Genomic DNA, 27,164 nt, shown 5'->3' on the forward strand with positions numbered 1-27,164 from the left:
ACGAACTAATCAATTCGATTGATTCACAACAAAAAAGGAAAAATAAATACGCTACGGAAAGAAGGGCAATGGATACCAAAGGAATATTTAAACTCATAAGTTGAAAAAAATTACAATGTCAAGGCTAAAAATAATGACAATGCCAAGGCTAAAAAAAATTACAATGTCAAGGCTAAAAAAAACCAACAGCCAAACAACAATAAACAAAATCCAAAATATAAAACTAAAGAATGAGCAACACGAACCCACTCCCCAAAACATCGAGGACGGCGGAGTTAACTTATGTGGTACGGAAGGGTTAGCAGATCCTGCCCATGTGTGGATCCTGAGGGCATAGATAAAACCTTTGATACCGAAACGTACAGATATATATAGTCCAGTAGAAACTTTACATTTTGGAAATATCTTATCACAGTTCTTTAAAACCACTATTCAATTAAATAAGAAAACTTTTGTTTACTAATAATATGTGGAAGCGAATGGTAAAGCGTCTTTAATTTATAACTTTCAACATTATTGAAAGGACATCAAAATCCGCAATTTAGAGGTGTTTTTTGTCTTCAAATTTCACTTTCATAACTAATCTACAATAAAGAGTCATTCGTGTACATAGTGTTTTACAGTGCATGTACTATGAAAAATAGAAGGGAAAATACTGATTTACCATTGGACGAGAATGGGTGAGTATGTTCTCATAGTAGGATATTTAAAAATCAATGCCATTGGAACTATTACCACATCTTCCTATATCCATTATAGGTCAGGGTACGGTGTTCATTACGGAATCTTGGCTCGCACCTAACAGCAAGCTATAAAGGGCCTCAAAAATGTCTAGTGTAATATAATTCAAACGGGAAAACCAAAGGTCTAGTTTATATAAAAAAAGAGAAAGCACATAAAAATTGATAACAAAACTAAGAATTAGTGACGACCTTTAAGGTCAAGAAATCAACTTTTCTTCATCAGATAAATCTTTAACAGAAAAAATTAAATCCAAATTGTTAACAAAAAGTTGTTTCTTAGTTCCATATTTAATTAACAATCTAATATAAAATGTTTTTCTTTTTCTAATGTTTTACATTGAAGGCATAACCTCTGCTCTCAAGGAATATTAGAATGTATGACTTTTTCTCTATTTAAATTAGGTCGTCACATTTTATATTAGATTGTAAATTAAATATGGAACTAAGAAACAACTTTTAATTAACAATTTGGATTTTAATTTTTCTGTTAAAGATTTATCTGATGAAGAAAAGTTGATTTCTTAACTCAATCCATCAACACCATTACAAGTACATAACTTGGGAGTTCAAGGCCTAAAACAAAATAAAATAAATCATTAGAACTGAGGACAGAGCATACTAGACTATTTACTCTATTTGAATGATTGTGTATATATTTACAACTCGTCTATACATCAACCCAACAATGTTAAATCTGTAAATTTGCTTTCGCAATTTTTTTGTTCTTCGCTTGCCGGGATTCGAACTCATGCTACTGAAATATCGAGACCCCAAATCGCCTACACTTATCCGAAGCGCTAGACCACTCGACCACCTCGATCTAACATTGTTGGGCAGATGTTAAGATGAGTTGTATATATACAGAATGTGCACTGCTGGTGGTGATCCGAGGGATAAATCCGTTGTAGAGTTGTCACTGGTTCAGACGCACTTATATGTGAATTATAGTTATATTGGTTACTTATTTCATATGTCACAAACTTAATGTATAAAGTTTATTCGGCAATAAATATATATGAATTGAATAAACTAAATCATTCTATATCATCACTCATAGTTTATAGATACACATATGATAATATAAGATTCTCAATTATAGCATATTTATATATAATGTATAGTTCATACCCCAAATAAAATAAATATATAGTTATTAAACGTAAAGGCATACCATTTTAATATGATGTCATTAAGTAGTAGGGTCATTCATAAGTTAAATAAAATCTCGAAAAATTATGACCCATATTTTTGGCACATCACCGTATACCTAATAATAGGAAATTACCCTCCCCAACTCACCCACCCCCATTAATCTATGTATCCTTCTGTAAAAAAAGATCTGAACTAATTAAGTCACTCAATTACTCCCATCAGTTACGGATCCTATCAATCATGTTGCCATTCGATTACGTCCCTTTATTATAGATTTTACAGATTTGTTCAGGGTTGTATCTATAAAGTTATATCCGACAATCATATCTTGTGTTCACGACACAAGTGGTAACAGTTTCCGATACGCGTTTATATAACAAGTTTAAAACAGACATAATAATTGATATATTATTTAGAAAATATTTTTAAAAAATAAGCGTTTTAATCATACGAATGAGTGGATAGATTGTTCTAAAGTGTTAATGAGGATATAAAAACTTCAAATAATAAACTATATCGACGCACAATATGCTATTTCGGTCATTATTTAGGAGTGATAGATAATGGACTGATTTGAGGGAGAAAAAAAATTATATATTTCTCCTAGTTTGACAGTAAAAATAGTGATTTGAAATAATTTTTACAGTCAGCAAATTCGACCAAATTAATAAAATAAGGAACAAATAGATACTACCGGAAAGAAAGGGGAGTAACAAAGACATTCTTAATTCAACAAATATTATCATAATGAATAATACATCTGAATTTGTCGTAGTGCAGAAGAACTTACAAAACTATGAGGAGATTTTATTGGCTGAGAACAGATACGAGGCGAAAGCTCTAACTCCAGTGACTGTTTACTTAGTAATGTTGATGATCATAGGAATAGTCGGAAATACAATGGTTCTTTACGTATACAAGTTCCGTTTCCGAAAGTCAACCTCTCGCGTTTTTATTCTGAGTCTCGCTGCCTTTGATCTGATCACGTGTTTATTCGGAATGCCGTATCATATATTGGACTTAGCGCATCCATACACATTCACATGGGATGGCGTCTGTAAATCTTTGAGCTTTGCTCTGACTTTTACAATTCTAGGTTCTATTTATGTTTTAGATTTGATAGCGATAGATAGGTATCGGAAAATATGCAAACCATTGGAAAAACAGTTGTCAGCCATGGGAACAAAAATAATATGCTGGGTTACCGCCCTTGTAGCTGCGATTTCTGCGTCACCAATGATATTTCTATATGGCGTTGCAGACGTTAACACACGAACACCAAACATTACTGGAAAAGAATGTTACATTTCAAATGACTATTCTTTTACAGAATTTCCTTTGATTTACGACGGGTTTTTTATTCTTCTTTTTCTTCTCTCGATTTTAATTGTGTCTATTTTATACATTTATGTTGGAATAGCCGTTCGGAAGCGGAAGAAGGTCCATGAACCTAACCTCAATGGTTCCGGTTCCGGTTTCGGGACACCATTAGGATCAAGACGGACGACTACAGGAGAGGACACTATATCAACACCCTTAGGAAGTCTCAGAGAAAAGGATGGCACCATTCGTCCACATTTACAGGGCCATTTACCAATTATCAAACAGATATCTAAATTTTCAAACCTATCGTACAATTCCCCCCGTATACCTAGGAAAGTCAATAAAGAAATGAAGAAAGAAAAATCATTTAGACAAAAACTTAAACGTGCTATGTCTGATGTATCTAGCGGGGAGTACGATTCTACTTCCGGAACAGGTACCTTAGACAGAGGCCAAGGTCAACTCAAAATTATCGACCAGACCAAAATGGCGTCCAGAAAACAAAGAAGAACCCTAAGAATAACTACAATGTTGTTTATCATAACTTTAATTTTTGTTATCAGTTTCCTGCCTTATCTTATAATAGAAGTGATTAGTAACACAGACGAGACCTACTGGAACACCATGGAGACGTGGGAACTGGTTATATCCAGTCTTCTCTATAGAACGTACTTTATAAACAACATGGTCAATCCCATTGTTTACTGGTGTTTAGATCAAAAATTCAAAAAGGAAGTCGTAAAGTTTTTTACCAGATGTAAAACATGTAAACATTGACATAGTCGGAATTAGGATCGTCTGACATAAACATGATAAAAAAAGTGTTTGTTTTTGTTTATTTGTTTGGTTTTTTTTTATGGTTTTTTTTTAACTTATTTTCGGGGGAAGGAGTGTTAGGGGACGACCATTTGATATTCTTGTGGGGGGAGGAGGATTTTGAAAATTAATAACTCAGCCTTGATAATCACAAAAATAAATGGTTTGTTCTTTGGTAGTTTGAAAATAAATAACCTGACTTGCAATGTATTGAAAATAAATAACTCAGCAGGTCTATAGCTTCTTGGCCTTCAGCGGTTCCAAAACCCTTCAAAAAAAAATTTGACTCGCTCCGCTCGGCATAAAATGTTTCACAATACTTTTGAAAGAGGCTAGGTAAAACCAAACTTTAATACTATATTTGTATGCAATACATTTATATTGATTGGGAATATAAATGATTCATTTCGTTAAGAAAAATATAAAATACTTAATCTAATTATATCAATTGTCTTTTATAATATACTATCTAATTATTTGTGTTTCGTTTTTCCTATCTCGCTATGTATTATCTTAATATGGTTTTATATATTTTCCTCTTGTACAAAAGTATGTGTCTGAGGTTGTGAATAAAGTCTTGAATCATAAAATTTCTGCGGGGGATAATGAATAATTTTGATTAAATGGTACACAATAACTTGACTATAAAAAGGAAGATGTGGTATGATTGCCGATGAGACAACTAACGCTTACCAAGAAAAATACAATCATACCAGTTGCTGCTATAAAGAGAGAGATACAATTATATCAGTGACTGTTATTCAGAAAACAAAACATATAATATACTAGTATCTGCTAAACATAGAGAAATACAATACTACCAGTATCTGCTAAACAAAGAGAAATACAATACTACCAGTATCTGCTAAGCATAGAGAAATACAATTCTACCAGTATCTGCTAAACATAGAGAAATACAATTGTACCTGTATCTGCTATATATATAGAGAAATACAATTGTACCTGTATCTGCTATATATAGAGAAATACAAATATACTAGTATCTGCTATACATAGAGAAATACAATTCTACCAGTAACTGCTATACATAGAGAAATACAATACTACCAGTAACTGCTATACATAGAGATATACAATACTACCAGTAACTGATATACATTGAGAAATACAATACTACTAGTAACTGATATACATAGAGAAATACAATACTATCAGTAACTGCTATACATAGAGAAATACAATTCTACCAGTCACTGCTATACATAGAGAAATACAATACTACCAGTAACTGCTATACATAGAGATATACAATACTACCAGTAACTGATATACATTGAGAAATACAATACTACTAGTAACTGCTATACATAGAGAAATACAATACTATCAGTAACTGCTATACATAGAGAAATACAATTCTACCAGTCACTGCTATACATAGAGAAATACAATACTACCAGTAACTGCTATACATAGAGATATACAATACTACCAGTAACTGCTATACATTGAGAAATACAATACTACCAGTAACTGATATACATAGAGGAATACATTTATACCAATAACTGCTATACATAGAGAAATACAATACCACCAGTAACTGCGATACATAGAGAAATACAATACTATCAGTAACTGATATACATAGAGAAATACAATATCACCAGTAACTGCTATACATAGAGAAATACAATACTACCAGTAACTGCTATACATAGAAAATACAATACTACCAGTAACTGCTATAGATAAAGAAAAACAATACTACCAGTAACTGCTATACATAGAAAATACAATACTACCAGTAACTGCTATAGATAAAGAAATACAATACTACCAGTAACTGCTATAGATAAAGAAAAACAATACTACCAGTTACTGCTATACATAGAAAATACAATACTACCAGTAACTGCTATAGATAAAGAAAAACAATACTACCAGTAACTGCTATACATAGAAAATACAATACTACCAGTAACTGCTATAGATAAAGAAATACAATACTACCAGTAACTGCTATAGATAAAGAAAAACAATACTACCAGTAACTGCTATACATAGAAAATACAATACTACCAGTAACTGCTATAGATAAAGAAAAACAATACTACCAGTAACTGCTATACATAAAGAAATATATGTATACTAATAACTGCTATACATAGAGAAATACAATACTACTAATAATTGCTATACACAGAGAAATACAATACTACTAATAATTGCTATACACAGAGAAATACAATACTACTAATAATTGCTATACACAGAGAAATACAATACTACTAATAATTGCTATACATAGAGAAATACAATACTACTAATAATTGATATACACAGAGAAATACAATACTACTAATAATTGCTATACACAGAGAAATACAATACTACTAATAATTGCTATACACAGAGAAATACAATACTACTAATAATTGCTATACATAGAGAAATACAATACTACTAATAATTGCTATACACAGAGAAATACAATACTACCAGTAACTGCTATACATAGAGAAATACAATTATACCAGTAACTGCTAAACATAGAGCAATACAATACTACTAATAATTGCTATACATAGAGAAATACAATACTACTAATAATTGCTATACATAGAGAAATACAATACTACTAATAATTGCTATACACAGAGAAATACAATACTACTAATAATTGCTATACACAGAGAAATACAATACTACTAATAATTGCTATACACAGAGAAATACAATACTACCAGTAACTGCTATACATAGAGAAATACAATTATACCAGTAACTGCTAAACACAGAGAAATACAATACTACAAATAATTGCTATACACAGAGAAATACAATACTACTAATAATTGCTATACACAGAGAAATACAATACTACTAATAATTGCTATACATAGAGAAATACAATACTACTAATAATTGCTATACACAGAGAAATACAATACTACCAGTAACTGCTATACACAGAGAAATACAATACTACAAATAATTGCTATACATAGAGAAATACAATACTACTAATAATTGCTATACACAGAGAAATACAATACTACTAATAATTGCTATACACAGAGAAATACAATACTACTAATAATTGCTATACACAGAGAAATACAATACTACTAATAATTGCTATACACAGAGAAATACAATACTACCAGTAACTGCTATACATAGAGAAATACAATTATACCAGTAACTGCTAAACACAGAGAAATACAATACTACAAATAATTGCTATACACAGAGAAATACAATACTACTAATAATTGCTATACACAGAGAAATACAATACTACTAATAATTGCTATACATAGAGAAATACAATACTACTAATAATTGCTAAACACAGAGAAATACAATACTACCAGTAACTGCTATACATAGAGAAATACAATTATACCAGTAACTGCTAAACATAGAGAAATACATATATACTAGTAACTGCTACATGTATATATAGAGAAATACATATATCCAGTATCTGCTAAACATAGAGAAATACATATATACTAGTAACTGCTATACATAGAGAAAAAACAATTCTACCAGTAACTGCTATACATAGAGAAATACATATATACTAGTAACTGCTACATGTATATATAGAGAAATACATATATACAAGTATCTGCTAAACATAGAGAAATACATATATACTAGTAACTGCTATACAGAGAGAAATACAATTTTACCAATAACTGTGATACATAGATAATTACACTTCTTCAAGTAACTGCTATACCTAGAGAAATACAGTTCTAACAGTAACTGATATACATAGAGAAATACATTTCTACCAGCAAGTGATAAACAGAAAGAAATTCAATACTCACTAACTGCTATACATAGAGAAACATATATATACCAGTAACTGCTATACATAGAGAAATACAATTCTACCAGTAACTGCTACACAGAGAGAAATACAATACTACCAGTTACTGCTATACAAAGAGAAATACAATACTACTAGTAACTTCTATACATAGATAAATACAATACTACTAGTAACTACTATACATAGAAATAAAATACTACCAGTAACTGCTACACAGAGAGAAATACAATACTACCAGTTACTGCTATACAAAGAGAAATACAATACTACCAGTAACTGCTATACATTGAGAAATACAATACTACCAGTAACTGATATACATTGAGAAATACAATACTACCAGTAACTGCTATACATAGAGATATACAATACTACCAGTAACTGATATACATTGAGAAATACAATACTACCAGTAACTGATATACATAGAGAAATACAATACTACCAGTTACTGCTATACATAGCGAAATACAATACTGCCAGTTACTGCTTTACATAAAGAAATACATATATACCAGTTACTGCTTTACATAGAGAAATACAATACTACCAGTGACTGCTATACATAGAGAAATACAATTCCACCAGTAACTGCTTTACATAGAGAAATACAATACTACCAGTTACTGCTATACATAGAGAAATACAATACTACCAGTTACTGCTATACATAGAGAAATACAATACTACCAGTTACTGCTATACATAGAAAAATATAATACTACCAGTAACTGTTATACATAGAGAAATACAATACCACCAGTAACTGTTATACATAGAGAAATACAATTCCACCAGTAACTGCTTTACATAGAGAAATACAATACTACCAGTTACTGCTATACATAGAGAAATACAATACTACCAGTTACTGCTATACATAGAGAAATACAATACTACCAGTAACTGCTATACATAGAGAAATACAATTCTACCAGTAACTGATATACATAGAAATAAAATACTACCAGTAACTGCTTCACAGAGAGAAATACAATTCTACCAATAGCTGTTATACATAGATGAATATACTTCTTCCAGTAACTTCCAGTTACTGCTATACATAGTGAAATACAGTTATACCAGTAACTGATATACATAGAGAACTACAGTTATACCAGTAACTGATATACATAGAAAAATACAATTCTACCAGCAAGTTATCATAAACAGAAAAAAATACAATACCAGTAATTGCTATACAGAGAAAATAAAATTAGGAGATAACTGTATTGTATTTTAAGCTTGGCCTTCGTAAAACGTAGATTTTACTGTCGCAAATTGAGTTTACCTAGCGACGCGGAGCGGAGATAGGTAAACGGATATTTGCGACAGTAAAATCAAGTTTTACGAAGGCCAAGCTTAAAATACAATACAGTTATCTCCATTCTAATGCCGCATCTTAAAATAAATGTTATTTTTTGGCTTAAAAATGGCATTAATGAAAAAGTCCGCGAAACTGTCGCATTGTTTTTAGCATCTTAACAGTGTGACGTCATGTGTTTAATCTGGATGTCAAACATGAATTCTAAACGTATTTTTACTTTTCGTACGCTTCATAATGGTTTCAATATAGACAAAAAGAAGATTTTGAGGCTCAAAATGAGAATATCTTGTTAATTTTTTGAGAAATTACATATCCAAAAAAAATCGGAATTCAAAATGGTGGCTTTCTTAGTTACGGACTGGTAGAACGTGGAATCTAACCCCTCAAAATATTTATCAACGTCCAATGAAAATTATCGTTACAAACTAATTGCATTAGAATAACAGATCATGACATATAGAGAAACATGATACATTACCAGTAAATACAATTAAGAGCGATAAACAAGGCCAGTAAATGATTTACAGAGAGAAATACAATAATAAAATTGAGAATGGAAATGGGGAATGTATCAAAGAGACAACAACCCGACCATAGAAAAAACCAACAGCAGAAGGTCACCAACAGGTCTTCAATGTAACCAGAAATTCCCGCACCCGGAGGCGTCCTTAAGTTGGTCCCTAAACAAATATATACTACAATGTAGTTCAGTGATAATGAATGCCATACTTATTTCCAAAATGTACTCATGACGCTAGATAGAGAGATACAATACTAGTAACTACTCATGACGCTAGATAGACAGATACAATACTAGTAACTACTCATGACGCCAGATATAGAGATACAATACTAGTAACTACTCATGACGCTAGATAGAGAGATACAATACTAGTAACTACTCATGACGCTAGATAGAGAAAAGAACAAACATAGAAAGCTTTTTTAAAAGGAAAAATACTGAAAATAATAAATATTGAAAGTGTATATATAGAAAAAGGAGATGTGGTACGATTGCCAATGAGACAACTCTCCACAAGAGACCAAAATGATACAGAAATTAACAGCTAATGGTCCCTCAACAATTAGTAAAGCACATACCGCAAAGTCGGCTATAAAAGGCCCCGAAATGACAATGTAAAACAATTCAAATGAGAAAACTAACGGCCTTATTTATGTAAAAAAAATGAACGAAAAACCAATGTGTAACACATAAACAAACCACAAACACTGAATTACAGGCTCCTGACTTGGGACAGGCACATACATACAGAGTGTGGCGGCGTTAAACATATTAGACAGTGATATAACAGCTGAACATAAGAACGAACTATGAAAATCAGTTGATAAAGGTTTAACTCATCAGATGGACAAAACTACAAGTGGACGTGGCCGGGTACTTGTACATCCAAACAACAAAAATATACTAGGTTTAGATCTGAGAGTACTCGAAGTTGGCTGCCAGCTAGTTCAAAGCCATTAACAACTATTTTTTGTTAATTTTCTTGGTTTTTTTTTCCTTTTTCTTTTGTTTCTAGAAATTGGCAATGAGGGTCGGTTGAGAACAAAACTTTACGACAAAAGACATAGTTTCAGCTACAAAAATTTATATTTCTATGTAGCACATTTCAGCAGCATCTGCATGTGGAGTATATATCTCCCAGTTGATACGATATTCCAGAGTTTGCATTTCTTATCATGCTTTCCTTGATAGAGAGAGCTGCTAACAAGGAACCTTTTTTGACTTCTAATTGTTGAAGTTGAAGTCTACAAATAAGATAAAAAGCCCATAAGTCAGTCAACTCCTTATATGAGTTTATTTCTGTGTCATTTTGGTCTCTTGGGGAGTTGTCTCATTGGCAATTATACCACATCTTCTTTTTATATTTTACCGCTTACATCACTGAGAAAAATTTCAGCTAAGACTACTCTCAACGTTCGAAATATTATTTTTTTGGCAAAGAAAAACGTTCTCATTCTAAGCTGAGTAATATAATTCATTCTGAGAATATTTTTATACTAAGAAAATAAAAGTCTGGTAAAAAGAAACACTTTAGAATTGGTATCTGCTGCTTTTCTGCTATGAATCGGGTATTGAGCTCAGAGTAAGAGCACAGATAGGTCAACTCGGCGTCGTCAGAATACTGTATCCAAATAAGGTGAAATGTCTTCCGATGGAAAGATGCTTAGTGAACTAGCATGTTAAAAATCCAATGACTGAGTAGGTGTAGAACAAATCAGAATTTATATTCATATCGCATAAATATTTTCTATACCTGAAAATGCATTTAATTTGCCACTGGACGTTGATCAACAATCCGTCATCATTATAAATGTTCTATCGTGTGATATTTAAAAAATCATTTAGTTTTATAAATTAAATTTGCCGTATCAAGTCATAATATCCTGTAACATTTTAATGAAGCGTAACAAAATAAAGTTTGAAGAATTACTTTAAATGTAAATCATGTGAATTTCATCAATTAAACCGTTATTTAAAGTCAAATTGATAATTGTCCAACTTCTATACACAGTGTTTTCTGTTCGAAGCTAACTGACATGGAACGAATACGATCGTGTGGTCTAATTCAATACACATCCATGGTTAAAACATATATATGATATAACAAAGAATATCGTGATGTATTAAACAATGCTATACTTGATTGGAGAATAAGATTGCGGCCTATTTAGGTATTCCATATTTTACTGTGAGTATTTTATTCATCAGAAAGGACAATAAATTGCGGGGGAAAAAAGGTAGGATGATTATATTAAAAAGTTGGGCAGAAAGTTACCAAAGAGTTCATCAGATGGTTTTCTTTAATATTATCGTTCTCAGATACTTGCTAATGGCCGTTAATAAGCCGAAAATAAGGCGAAAGATACCGAATGGACATTCAAACTCATAAATCGAAAATAAGGCGAAAGATACCGAATGGACATTCAAACTCATAAATCGAAAATAAGGCGAAAGATACCGAATGGACATTCAAACTCATAAGTCGAAAATAAGGCGAAAGATACCGAATGGACATTCAAACTCATAAATCGAAAATAAGGCGAAAGATACCGGATGGACATTCAAACTGATAAATCGAAAATAGACTGACATGCAAAAAAAAAAACAAAAAAAAACCGGGGATTATCTTAGGTTCTCTTGAAGGTTGTATTTATCGTCCTTCATAAATATGCAAACACAATTTGCTACATTTTTTTGAAATATCAAACCGATTTTCCAAAATTGACTTTCAACCTATAATTTTTTTCTTTTGTCCTGAAACAAAAGGAAGAACATATAAAATGTGTTCAGCTCTTTGGTCGGGTTGATGTCTCTTTGAGGCAGTCCCTGTTTCCATCCTCAATTTTGAAATATAATTAAAATTAATATACTATCTTCCCTAGAACATATCAGTTTGCAAAAGTGATATAATGTTTAAGTTTTGAAATGATGGAAATCGATATGAAATAATAAAATTCCTATCGCCTCCTACAATAGGAAGTTAGCGGAGCCATCTTGTACAATTTGAACAACGCAAATATGCACAAAACATTTAAGTAAAAAAATACAAGTGAATTAAAAATTTAAATACATACTCGAACATATTTGAATAGACGATAGTTGTTAGAATGTTGCAGGTTCTACCGTATGATGTTGTTAGAATGTTGCAGGTTCTACCGTATGATGTTGTTAGAATGTTGCAGGTTCTACCGTATGATGTTGTTAGAATGTTGCAGGTTCTACCGTATGATGTTGTTAGAATGTTGCAGGTTCTACCGTATGATGTTGTTAGAATGTTGCAGGTTCTACCGTATGATGTTGTTAGAATGTTGCAGGTTCTACCGTATGATGTTGTTAGAATGTTGCAGGTTCTACCGTATGATGTTGTTAGAATGTTGCAGGTTCTACCGTATGATGTTGTTAGAATGTTGCAGGTTCTACCGTATGATGTTGTTAGAATGTTGCAGGTTCTACCGTATGATGTTGTTAGAATGTTGCAGGTTCTACCGTATGATGTTGTTAGAATGTTGCAGGTTCTACCGTATGATGTTGTTAGAATGTTGCAGGTTCTACCGTATGATGTTGTTATTAATGTTCTGGTTGATTTTCAGATATGGACAGAACTACTTTAGTCAGTTTGATTTCGTGTCTTATTCTCGTGTGTCCAGTGAACGGTGAGAACGTTATTATAATTAATCACTGAAAATTAACAAACGAATGAATTATCAAACAAACGAACGAACGAACGAACCCGAAGGAATAACATTTCTATTCGATTTTACAACTGTCTCAAATGAACAAATGAATGAATGAATAAACATCAAACAAAAGACTGCCTACAGACAACAGACACTGAATTATATGGAGAAATCGAAGACTAATTCAAACCAGCTAAAAGTCGAATGGTAAACTAAGTATCAAAGACAAACAGAACGAATAAACGAATCATTTCAATTAATTTAGATGGATTAGGTGTTCAAGTGAATTTTCATATTCTTAAAAAAAAACGCGCATCCAGGACCGCAATAACACATTACAACAATGTGTATGAATATTTAAAACAAAAGATATGTTAGTTTTTTCTCATCATTTTATTGTTTTATGATTAAATTGCATTATATAAAAGTTCAATGCTTCTTTCTGAATCGAAGCTAGTACAAGAAAATTCTTCAGTTTAGAGGTTATTAATAACCTATTTTCTCTTTAAGATGTTGGTAATACTGAACCCTTATATATGTATATATAAAAATAAGGAGACGTGGTATTGTTGCCAATGAGACAACTATCTGCCAGAGTTCAAATGAAGTGGATGTAAGCAATAATAGGCAACCGCACGGCCTACAACAATGAGGAAAAAAATACCGTAAAGTCGGCTTTAAAAGGCCCGACATGAAAAATATGAAACAATTAAATTGAGAAAGGCAACGGCCTAATTTATAATAAAACAAAATGACATAAATCAACGAAAACCACTGGAATACAGGCTCAGAAAGGAACCGACACATATATACAGAAAATGGCCGGGTTAAACATGTTTGTAAGCACCCAACTCTCCCCTATCCCGGAACAGTGGTGTTACAGCACAACATAAGAACACAATTTTGGTCATGCATGTCGGTACAAATCACCTTTTTTGTATGTCGAATCCTTAATTTTTCACTCAAAAAAAAAAAGGAAATACAGACCAGTACCAGTACCAGAGAACTCTTTTCGTCAGAAAACGCTGTCAAACTTTCAAACATACTATCCACACTGATCTGTGTCCACACTTATAATAGAATAAAATATATCTTACAGTACACGGGAAACACCACCATTCAGATGACAAGCCTGAACACCATTGGGATTGGGATAGTAATAAATACGACGAATGTCCAACGTCTGACTACTGTAACTATTTCTACAGTCAATGTACCGTAAGTTACTGTCTCATAGTAATAAATACGACGATTGTCCAACGTCTGACTACTGTAACTATTTCTACAGTCAATGTACCGTAAGTTACTGTCTTATAGTAATAAATACGACGAATGTCCAACGTCTGACTACTGTAACTATTTCTATAGCCAATGTACCGTAAGTTACTGTCTCATAGTAATTAATACGACGAATGTCCAACGTCTGACTACTGTAACTATTTCTACAGTCAATGTACCGTAAGTTACTGTCTTATAGTAATAAATACGACGAATGTCCAACGTCTGACTACTGTAACTATTTCTATAGTCAATGTACCGTAAGTTACTGTCTTAAAGTAATAAATACGACGAATGTCTAACGTCTGACTACTGTAACTATTTCTACAGCCAATGTACCGTAAGTTACTGTCTTATAGTAATAAATACGACGACTGTCCAACGTCTGACTACTGTAACTATTCCTACTGTCAATGTACCGTAAGTTACTGTCTTAGAGTAATAAATACGACGACTGTCCAACGTCTGACTACTGTAACTATTTCTACAGTCAATGTACTGTAAGTTACTGTCTTAGAGTAATAAATACGACGACTGTCCAACGTCTGACTACTGTAACTATTCCTACTGTCAATGTACCGTAAGTTACTGTCTTAGAGTAATAAATACGACGACTGTCCAACGTCTGACTACTGTAACTATTCCTACTGTCAATGTACCGTAAGTTACTGTCTTAGAGTAATAAATACGACGACTGTCCAACGTCTGACTACTGTAACTATTCCTACTGTCAATGTACCGTAAGTTACTGTCTTAGAGTAATAAATACGACGACTGTCCAACGTCTGACTACTGTAACTATTCCTACTGTCAATGTACCGTAAGTTACTGTCTTAGAGTAATAAATACGACGACTGTCTAACGTCTGACTACTGTAACTATTCCTACTGTCAATGTACCGTAAGTTACTGTCTTATAGTAATAAATACGACGACTGTCCAACGTCTGACTACTGTAACTATTTCTACAGTCAATGTACTGTAAGTTACTGTCTTAGAGTAATAAATACGACGACTGTCCAACGTCTGACTACTGTAACTATTTCTACAGTCAATGTACTGTAAGTTACTGTCTTAGAGTAATAAATACGACGAATGTCCAACGTCTGACTACTGTAACTATTTCTACAGTCAATGTACTGTAAGTTACTGTCTTAGAGTAATAAATACGACGACTGTCCAACGTCTGACTACTGTAACTATTTCTACAGTCAATGTACCGTAAGTTACTGTCTTAGAGTAATAAATACGACGAATGTCCAACGTCTGACTACTGTAACTATTTCTACAGTCAATGTACCGTAAGTTACTGTCTTATAGTAATAAATACGACGACTGTCCAACGTCTGACTACTGTAACTATTTCTACAGTCAATGTACTGTAAGTTACTGTCTTATAGTAATAAATACGACGAATGTCCAACGTCTGACTACTGTAACTATTTCTACAGTCAATGTACCGTAAGTTACTGTCTTATAGTAATAAATACGACGAATGTCCAACGTCTGACTACTGTAACTATTCCTACTGTCAATGTACCGTAAGTTACTGTCTTATAGTAATAAATACGACGAATGTCCAACGTCTGACTACTGTAACTATTTCTACAGTCAATGTACTGTAAGTTACTGTTTTATAGTTATAAATACGACGACTGTCCAACGTCTGACTATTGTAACTATTTCTACAGTCAATGTACCGTAAGTTACTGTCTTATAGTAATAAATACGACGACTGTCCAACGTCTGACTACTGTAACTATTTCTACAGTCAATGTACCGTAAGTTACTGTCTTAGAGTAATAAATACGACGACTGTCTAACGTCTGACTACTGTAACTATTTCTACAGTCAATGTACCGTAAGTTACTGTCTTAGAGTAATAAATACGACGACTGTCCAACGTCTGACTACTGTAACTATTTCTACAGTCAATGTACTGTAAGTTACTGTCTTAGAGTAATAAATACGACGACTGTCCAACGTCTGACTACTGTAACTATTTCTACAGTCAATGTACTGTAAGTTACTGTCTTAGAGTAATAAATACGACGAATGTCCAACGTCTGACTACTGTAACTATTTCTACAGTCAATGTACCGTAAGTTACTGTCTTAGAGTAATAAATACGACGACTGTCCAACGTCTGACTACTGTAACTATTTCTACAGTCAATGTACCGTAAGTTACTGTATTATAGTAATAAATACGACGAATGTCCAACGTCTGACTACTGTAACTATTTCTACAGCCAATGTACCGTAAGTTACTGTCTTAGAGTAATAAATACGACGAATGTCCAACGTCTGACTACTGTAACTATTTCTACAGTCAATGTACCGTAAGTTACTGTCTTATAGTAATAAATACGACGAATGTCCAACGTCTGACTACTGTAACTATTCCTACTGTCAATGTACCGTAAGTTACTGTCTTATAGTAATAAATACGACGAATGTCCAACGTCTGACTACTGTAACTATTCCTACTGTCAATGTACCGTAAGTTACTGTCTTATAGTAATAAATACGACGAATGTCCAACGTCTGACTACTGTAACTATTTCTACAGTCAATGTACCGTAAGTTACTGTCTCATAGTAATAAATACGACGAATGTCCAACGTCTGACTACTGTAACTATTTCTACAGTCATTGTACCGTAAGTTACTGTCTTATAGTAATAAATACGACGAATGTTCAACGTCTGACTACTGTAACTATTTCTACAGTCAATGTACCGTAAGTTACTGTCTTAGAGTAATAAATACGACGAATGTCAAACGTCTGACTACTGTAACTATTCCTACAGTCAATGTACTGTAAGTTACTGTCTTAGAGTAATAAATACGACGAATGACCAACGTCTGACTACTGTAACTATTCCTACAGTCAATGTACCGTAAGTTACTGTCTTAGAGTAATAAATACGACGAATGTCCAACGTCTGACTACTGTAACTATTCCTACAGTCAATGTACCGTAAGTTATTGTTGTTAGTTACTGCCCTAGAATAATTTAATTATATAACCAAGGAATATACCGTGTATTAATGTTTCAGAGTAACATAATTATTTCTACTTTCAATGTACATATAAAAAAGAAGATGTGGTATGATTGCCAATGAGATAACTCTCCACAAGAGACCAAAATGACACAGAAATTAACACCTATATGTCACCGTACGGCCTTCAATAATGAGCAAAGCCCATACTGCATAGTCAGCTATAAAAAGCCCAGGAGTGACAATGTAAAACAATTCAAACGAGAAAACTAACGGCTTTATTTAGTCAGTTACTGTATCATAGTAATGTAATCATTTCTAAATTTAATTACCGTGAGTCACTTCTCCGTAATATTGTAACTATTCTACAGTCAATGTAATAATTCATTCACAGTCGGACAAAGGGTATGAAGTACGTTGTAAGCAGTGTTCGTTCTTCCAGACATGTATGAAAGATGTTAACCGCATTACCGATCCATGTGACGATGTTTACATTTGTAAAGGTATGTTTGAAGGATGTTAACCCTATGACAGATCCTTGTGACGATGTTTACATATGTAAAGGTATGTATGAAGGATGTTAACCCTATGACCGATCCTTGTGACGATGTTTACATATGTAAAGGTATGTATGAAGTATGTTAACCGTATGGCAGATCCTTGTGACGATGTTTACATATGTAAAGGTATGTATGAAGGATGTTAACCGTATGACCGATCCTTGTGACGATGTTTACATATGTTAAGGTATGAATGAAAGATGTTAACCGTATGACTGATCCTTATGACGATGTTTACATATGTAAAGGTATGTATGAAGGATGTAAACCGTATGACTGATCCTTATGACGATGTTTACATATGTAAAGGTATGTATGAAGGATGTTAACCACATGACCGATCCTTGTGACGATGTTTACATATGTAAAGGTATGTATGAAGGATATCAACCACATGACCGATCCTTGTGACGCTGTTTACATATGTTAAGGTATGTATGCAAGATTTTAACCGTATGACATATCCTTGTGACGATGTTTACATATGTAAAGGTATGTATGAAAGATGTTAATCACATGACCGATCCTTGTGACGATGTTTACATATGTAAAGGTATGTATGCAAGATTTTAACCGTATGACATATCCTTGTGACAATGTTTACATACGTAAAGGTATGTATGAAGGATGTTAACCGTATGACCGATCCTTGTGACGATGTTTACATATGTAAAGGTATGTATGAAGGTTGTTAACCGTATGACCTATCCTTGTGACGATGTTTACATATGTAAAGGTATGTATGCAGGATGTTAACCGTATGACCGATCCTTGTGACGATATTTACATATGTAAAGGTATGTATAAACGATGTTATCCGTATGACTGATCCTTATGACGATGTTTAAATATGTAAAGGTATGTATAAACGATGTTATCCGTATGACTGATCCTCGTGATGATGTTCACATATGTAAAGGTATGTATGAAGGATGTTAACCGTATGACAGATCCTTGTGACGGTGTTTACATATGTAAAGGTATGTATGAAAGATGTTAACTACATGACCGATCTTTGTGACGATGTTTACATATGTAAAGGTATGAATGAAGGATGTTAACCGTATGACCGATCCTTGTGACGATGTTTACATATGTAAAGGTATGTATGCAGGATGTTAACCGTATGACTGATCCTTGTGACGATGTTTTAATATGTAAAGGTATGTATGAAAGATGTTAACCACATGACTGCTCCTTGTGACGATGTTTACATATGTAAAGGTATGTATGAAGGATGTGAACCGTATGACTGATCCTCGTGATGATGTTTACATATGTAAAGGTATATATGAAGGATGTTAACCGTATGACTGATCCTTGTGACGATGTTTACATATGTAAAGGTATGTATGAAGGATGTTAACCGTATGACTGATCCTTGTGACGATGTTTACATATGTAAAGGTATGTATGAAGGATGTTAACCGTATGACTGATCCTTGTGACGATGTTTACATATGTAAAGGTATGTATGAAGGATGTTAACCGTATGACAGATCCTTGTGACGGTGTTTACATATGTAAAGGTATGTATGAAAGATGTTAACCACATGACCGATCCTTGTGACGATGTTTACATATGTAAAGGTATGAATGAAGGATGTTAACCGTATGACTGATCCTCGTGATGATGTTTACATATGTAAAGGTTTGTATGAAGGATATAAACCACATGACAGATCCTTGTGACGGTGTTTACATATGTAAAGGTATGTATGAAAGATGTTAACCACATGACCGATCCTTGTGACGATGTTTACATATGTAAAGGTATGTATGAAGGATGTGAACCGTATAACTGATCCTCGTGATGATGTTTACATATGTAAAGGTATGTATGAAGGATGTTAACCGTATGACTGATCCTTGTGACGATGTTTACATATGTAAAAGTATGTATGAAGGATGTTAACCGTATGACTGATCCTTGTGACGATGTTTACATATGTAAAGGTATGTATGAAGGATGTTAACCGTATGACTGATCCTTGTGACGATGTTTACAATTGTTAAGGTATGTATGAAGGATGTTAACCGTATGACAGATCCTTGTGACGATGTTTACAATTGTAAAAGTATGTATGAAGGATGTTAATCGTATGACTGATCCTTTGTCGATGTTTACAATTGTAAAGGTATGTATGAAGGATGTTAACCGTATGACTGATCCTTGTGACGATGTTTACAATTGTAAAGGTATGTATGAAGGATGTTAACCGTATGACTGATCCTTTGTCGATGTTTACAATTGTAAAGGTATGTATGAAGGATGTTAACCGTATGACAGATCCTTGTGACGATGTTTACAATTGTAAAAGTATGTATGAAGGATGTTAATCGTATGACTGATCCTTTGTCGATGTTTACATATGTAAAGGTATGTATGAAAGATGTTATTAACTTATCCGCATAAACAATTCATGTGAGGATGTGTAGATAGGTAATACTTTAATTGTTCAACTAAGAAATAAACAAATAAATCCTTCGTCCCTTCTATTTATTATAAGAAAAAGATAAAACGACCAACATTGTAACGATTAGCGTTGAAACACAGCTTGCTGCAGTATTTTTTTTTATCTGTTTTGTTATTTGACATTGAAGTTTGAATTCAGTATTGCAAATTTGACTTTAGTTTTCGTTTAGGCAAAATAATTCCTGATGAGGGTAAATTTAGGAAATGCAACACATTTACATAGTGATACTTCATCTTGTAGTCAAATATCATCCTCGCATGATTTATTGTATTTGCTCGCAACAATCTATTCCAAATTTCAGATGTAGAAACCTTCAAACAGGGTATTGGAAGTCTTGTCATCATGGTCGTTGTCAGTGTAATGGCGGCGGCCATGTGTGTTGTTACTAGCTGTGTCTGTTACAAATACAGAATGCTACAACAGAAACTGAAGAAAAGGAACATGACAACCAAGAATAATGCAATCAGTGCAATTTATCCTGGTAATTGATTTTTATATTATATTGTAAATAAATTGGGAATAAAAGTGGGGAATGTGTCAAAGAGACTACAGCCCGACCATAGAGTGGGAAAAGCAGAAAGCAACCTATGGGTCTTCCATACAGCGAGAAAATTCCGCACCCAGAGGCGTGCTTCAGCTGGCCCATAAACAAAAATATGTACAAGTTCAGTAATATTGAACGTCATACTAAACTCCGAAATATATAAAAGATATAAAAGAGACTAAAGTTAAAAGAATCGTACAAGACTAACAAATGCCAGAGGCTTCTGATTTCGGACAGGCACAAAAATGCGGTGGGGGTTAAACATGTATTTTTGATATCTCAATCCCCCCCTATATTTTATCATATTTTTTTTTCCTTTACCAAAAGAAAACAAACAACAAAAACAAAATGAATTTCACCGTATAGACTGCATATTTCAAACGATCTAATTATTACACTAGAACCACTGATTAAAAGATAGAGAAGTTAATCGATTTGATATAGAAGTGATACTTCTTATTTCGTTGATATTTCGTTTATTAAGACGATTCACTAATGAAACCCACCCAAACACCCATTGCACTTAAAAAGAAACGTAGGACTTTTAAATAAACCATATTCTTTGGATAACACATTTATTTTTAAGTTGCAGGCAATGGTGCTCATGTGACCAACACGTCAGGTGATTTTTATAGAATTGCCAGTCCACCTCCACCATACAGAGAACATAGTGGTAAGTATTGGTAAGTCTTACCTGACACGTGACTCACTTTTAGACTATCAAACTATTTATTAGACTATAGATGTGGTGTGATTGTTTTTATTTGCTCGTCACTTTTAGAAAACTGTCCAAGCCCACTTTTATTGCAGTCTATTCCCTGTACCACTGTAATGATGATGGGCAAAAAGATGAACAGACGGACGTGCAGATGGACGGACGGACGGACATATACTAGGAAGTACAACGGTATACCATACTACGTCCCGATTGATACGGACGTATACCAAAAAATCAATATAAGCTGTAGATTCATTGTTTTTTAAGGAAATTGAAATGAAAGGTATAATTAAGTTTGTAATTCTGAAACGTTATAAAATTATGTATTTGGTTTATCTGTTTATTGTGAAATGAGATCTCAGTTATTCCTCTTTAATAAACATGAATTAATGGAACAGTAAATACAAAAATCATAAAAAGTAATAAAGACTGTAGGCTAAAATTAAACAACTTTTTATGTTTAAATGTAATAATTTTCCGTGATAAATACTATTTTTCAAAACTGTATGAATGTAAAAGAACATAATTTTATAAACCAAAATTGTCGTCCTTAGAAATTAGAAAAGTGGCAATGTATACATTTGCTTGCACTAAAAAAAAAACGAGGAAAAAATGTTCCTTTGGTGTTAAAGTTTGGCTTCTAGAAAGTTGAGTAATTTAATGTTGGGTTTGTATTCACGGAAGAATTCTCTAACAAGTTTATTTTACAACAGTTCAGTATTGATTTCTTAAACGTTTTGTCTAAAGCTTATTAATAAGTGAAAGCAAGCAAACATTTTTGTCATTTTTCACAAGACAATCTTAATGAAACAAATAATTAAATGCTTTTGTTTGAATAAAAAATGCTAAAACCAATCACCTATCACACGTCACATAATTCGACAGTCAACTCTTAGACCCCGCTATCACCCGTCAAAAAACAAACTGACAGTGCCATTGCAAAAAACAAAAAACACAAAAGCACAAACAAGAGTAGCAAAACACAACATAGAAAACAAAAGCAATACGAAATCAGGGGTGGGTTTTAAAAGCCTTCTAGAGCTGTATTGATAGAAAAATCTGTAAAAGAGGGACGAAAGATACCAGAGGGACAATCAAACTCATAAATCGAGAATAAACTGACAACGCCATGGCTAAAAATGAAAAGGACAAACAGACAAACAATAGTACACATGACACAACATAGAAAACTAAAGAATAAACAACACGAAACCCACCAAACACTAGGGGTAATATCAGGTGCTCCGAAAGGGTAAGCAGATCCTGCTTCACATATGGTACCCGTCGTGTTGTTTATGAGAAACAAATTATGTAAATAGTCTAATTCGGTAGGTCACATTCAAGACAGGGAAGAGGATTGTATTTACGACGTAAGTAGCTTATCCGAAGTACGTATCAAAAACAAAAACACAATAATTGATAGTTGTTTATTAATCCACAGATTCACCGCGGGATCAACATTTCAACGCCATCCCGAAAACAGACCAGTACAAGACACCAAGGGTAGATGTCACAAAGAAATGATTCACAGACGGACGATGAAAAATATTGTATATTATATTAGATATCAATCGAAATATTCTGTTTTTATATTCTCATAAACTACAAATCATAGCTTATTGAAATTCATTAGAAGCATGTGTTATATGTACCGTGTGATGTGCCAGAATTACCCCCCCCCCCCCCCTCTAACTTTTTTTTTCCTTTTCCATATCGAATTGTAAAAATTGTTCCGCTTATCAAATTTTCGTCAATAATTATACTTAAGCGAACATAATAAGACATTTCCACCTATTCATCTTCTGTTGTTCAATCTATTTAAAATTGTGTCAGTGTGATTGCTTCTTTAAATAAATACAATAGCTGATGTTTCTTATTTATGTCTTAGCATTATTTCCATAGAAATTTTTATATTTTTTATTCTTTTTTACTTGTTTTATTGTTCCATTGAATAAATACAGTAGTTATTGTTCCTGATTGATTTCTTAGCATTTATTCTATAGAATTTTTATTTTTCTGATTGTTTTAATGTTCCATTGAACAATTACAATAGCTTATGTTTCTTATTCATGTCTTGAACAAGTCTTAGCATTATTTCTATAGAATTTTTTTTTCTATTGTTTTATTGTTTTATTTAATAGATATAAAAGCAACATGTATTGCTCCTTATAGATTTCTTGCACAAATCTTAGCATTATTTCTATAGAATTTTGATTTTTTTTCTATTGTTTTATTGTTTCATTGAATAGATATAATAGCAACATGTATTGCTCCTTATAAATTTTTTGCACAAATCTTAGCATTATTTCTATAGAATTTTGATTTTTTTTCTATTGTTTTATTGTTTCATTGAATAGATATAATAGCAACATGTATTGCTCCTTATAAATTTTTTGCACAAATCTTATCATTATTTCTATAGAATTTTCATTTTTTTTCATTTTTTTTTTTATTGTTTTATTGTTCCATTGAATAATTACAAAAGTTAATGTTTCTGGTTGATTTCTTGCACTATTCTTAACATTATTTCAATAGAATTTTCATTTTTCTGATTGTTTTGATGTTCCATTGAATAATTACAATAGCTTATGTTTCTTGTTGATTTCTTGCACTATTCTTAACATTATTTCAATAGAATTTTCATTTTTCTGATTGTTTTGATGTTCCATTGAATAATAACAATAGCTTATGTTTCTTGTTGATTTCTTGCACTATTCTTAACATTATTTCAATAGAATTTCATTTTTTTGTAGTTTTTTGTTCGTGTTTTTTTATTCATAGAAAATATTTTAAAAAGAAGGACGTTAATAGTGTAAACATCATAATTTCAAAGTCTTTATTTATAAAACACAAAAAGAAGCAAAAGAAATGATGTTGAAATTGTGTTAGAAATCAACATTTATGTTTGAATCATAAAATATATTATAGATATAAAATAAATACAATATCCCATGCAGTTCTGTAAACTTGAAAAATTTATTCACATGTCTCAGAACATATTTTTTACATGTAAAATAATCAATTGATTGAGGGATTACTCTAAGAAGACATTTATAAATGTCACAGTGAACTATGGGCGAAACTGCTAGCATCTTAAGGTGGTACCCAACACCTTAACTAAAATTAATTTGGCTGGTTTGATTTTCATAAAATTTTGACAAAGTATTTACTTTGACCCTTTGACAAAAATATAAAAATTTCAAAAAGTTTGAATCAACCGTTTTGTCAGTTATTTTGATCATTGAGAAGCTTAATATTCCCGAAACAACAAAACGTATTTACAACGTTTTTTTTCTAAAAATCATAGGAAGATACCAAAACCTTGTTGGTAAATATTCAGTATCAACTTCACAATAAAACATGATGGTCTTGAAGTATGAGTTGCAGGTTCTGAAGTTGTTTAGCATCTTAATTTAGTGTTATAGTGTTCTTTTTATTTTATTTTCAATATCATTTGTACCTATTGTGTCCGTTTGTATTGCTCACACATAGTTGTCAATGTAATGAAATTTTACGTGACTGTCATACAAGTGAGAGTTTTAGCTAGTTACAAAACCAGATGTAATATACCATTTCCTACATAAGAAATTTGCCTGTACCAGGACAGGACAATGACCGTTGTTATCCATTCGTTTGATTTGTTTAATCTTTTGACTATTTTATTTGATAAGAGACTTTCCGTTATGAACTTTCCTCTGAATTCGGAAATTTTATATACTTTTCTTTTTATTTTATAGCAACAATATATTCTATATCGAACTTGAAAAAAAGTCAGCCTTCACTAATTCTAATATTGCAATAGTACACATAAAGCACCAAATAGAGGGGTCATTATTGAGCAAAGTATGTAATAAACAAATTTTAAAGATCACCAAAAGGGTTATTGCATGAATATCGGTGAATGTTATTCTCCATAAAAAATAGAATGTCTCGCAAACTCGTCCAATATTACCACCTATGCAGGTCAATATTAACCATAGTTCATGCCAAAATATATAATATAAATCAGAGCTATAATATAGCATTGACAAACCTGCTTATGTACAGTAGTTGTCGTTTGTTTATGTAATATATACGTGTTTCTCGTTTCTCGTTTTCTTTATATAGATCAGACCGTTGATTTTCCCGTTTGAATGGTTTTACACTAGTAATTTTGGGGCCCTTTATAGCTTGTAGTTCGGTGTGAGCCAATGCTCCGTGTTGAAGGCCGTACTTTAACCTATAATGTTTTACTTTTTAAATTGTTTTTTTGGATGGAGAGTTGTCTCATTGGCACTCACACCACATCTTCTTATATCTATTAAAAGAGGTATGAAAGATACCAAAAGGACAGTCAAACTCATAAATCTAAAATAAACTGACAACGCCATGGCTAAAAATGAAGAAGACAAACAGACAAACAATAGTACACCTGACACAACATAGAAAACTAAAGAATAATCAACGCGAACTTAAAACAGGTAGTCTTAAGAGACCACTTGTATGAAGCAAAAACCTGTGTTAAAAGACTACCAATTGCAGATCCCCCTGTAGAACATTTCATATGATTTAAACCTGTATTTAAAAGACTACCTGTCTTAATATACCACTTTTTTGCTCTCCCTCATGTGGTCTCTTAAAACAGGTTTGACTGTACACGTATATATATTGACTGTCTGAATTTGTTTCTTATCTCACCCTTATTTTATTGATTTCATACTAACATTGCGGCATAGATCAAATTTATTCGTTCAGTGTGTGTTCAAATGTCATTTGATTTGGGTAATATAAAAATGAGAATGGAAATGGTGAACGTGTCAAAGAGACAACAACCCGAACATAGAACAGACAACAGCCGAAGCCATTTGAATTGATATTTAACAGTGTGTCTTTCTATGTTGTGATGTTACACTATTTTTATTGGTAAGGGTGTTTGTTGTTTAGCAATTGGAACGTTTAAACCCGCTGCATTTGTTTACACCTGTCTTAAGTCAAGAACCTGGAGTCGATTTCACGAAAAAAACTGACGACTAAGATTGGTCTTAAGTCATGAACAAATCAGTATACTTACAATAAATCTTAGTCGTAAGCTTTTTGTTAAATCTACTCCTGATATTCAGTGGTCGTTTATTGATGTGGTCAATTAATGTTTATCGTTAATTGTTTTTATATAGATTTCCGTTTGAATGGTTTAACATATTCATTTTTTTTATCACTTGCTGTTCGACATGAGC

At 32.5% G+C, this 27,164-nt stretch overlaps 2 protein-coding genes across 2 annotated transcripts; both read left to right on the forward strand.

Moving 5' to 3' along the window:
• The first annotated feature begins 2,237 nt into the window (after positions 1-2,237).
• Positions 2,238-4,487, forward strand: LOC134700488 (cholecystokinin receptor type A-like). Its single transcript, XM_063561877.1, has one exon. The coding sequence runs from the start codon at positions 2,643-2,645 to the stop codon at positions 3,993-3,995; it is 1,353 nt and encodes a 450-aa protein (XP_063417947.1). The 5' UTR covers positions 2,238-2,642; the 3' UTR covers positions 3,996-4,487.
• Positions 4,488-11,743: 7,256 nt separating this feature from the next.
• Positions 11,744-23,633, forward strand: LOC134700513 (uncharacterized). The gene is made up of 7 exons (XM_063561898.1): positions 11,744-11,883; positions 13,286-13,348; positions 14,472-14,590; positions 18,047-18,155; positions 20,991-21,170; positions 21,820-21,906; positions 23,393-23,633. Exons 2-7 carry the CDS (start codon positions 13,288-13,290, stop codon positions 23,473-23,475), a joined length of 639 nt encoding a protein of 212 aa, XP_063417968.1. The 5' UTR covers positions 11,744-11,883; positions 13,286-13,287; the 3' UTR covers positions 23,476-23,633.
• Positions 23,634-27,164: the final 3,531 nt, after the last annotated feature.

Source organism: Mytilus trossulus, unplaced genomic scaffold (assembly GCF_036588685.1).
Source record: "Mytilus trossulus isolate FHL-02 unplaced genomic scaffold, PNRI_Mtr1.1.1.hap1 h1tg000158l__unscaffolded, whole genome shotgun sequence".
NCBI classification, from domain to species: domain Eukaryota; kingdom Metazoa; phylum Mollusca; class Bivalvia; order Mytilida; family Mytilidae; genus Mytilus; species Mytilus trossulus.

Coding starts and splice junctions, on each gene's coding strand:
- LOC134700513 (XM_063561898.1), top strand. CDS start 13,288: ATGGACAGAACTACTTTAGTCAGTTTGATTTCGTGTCTTATTCTCGTG. Junction 18,156..20,990: donor CGATGTTTACATTTGTAAAG/GTATGTTTGAAG, acceptor TCCAAATTTCAG/ATGTAGAAACCTTCAAACAG. Junction 21,171..21,819: donor AATCAGTGCAATTTATCCTG/GTAATTGATTTT, acceptor TTTATTTTTAAG/TTGCAGGCAATGGTGCTCAT.
- LOC134700488 (XM_063561877.1), top strand. CDS start 2,643: ATGAATAATACATCTGAATTTGTCGTAGTGCAGAAGAACTTACAAAAC.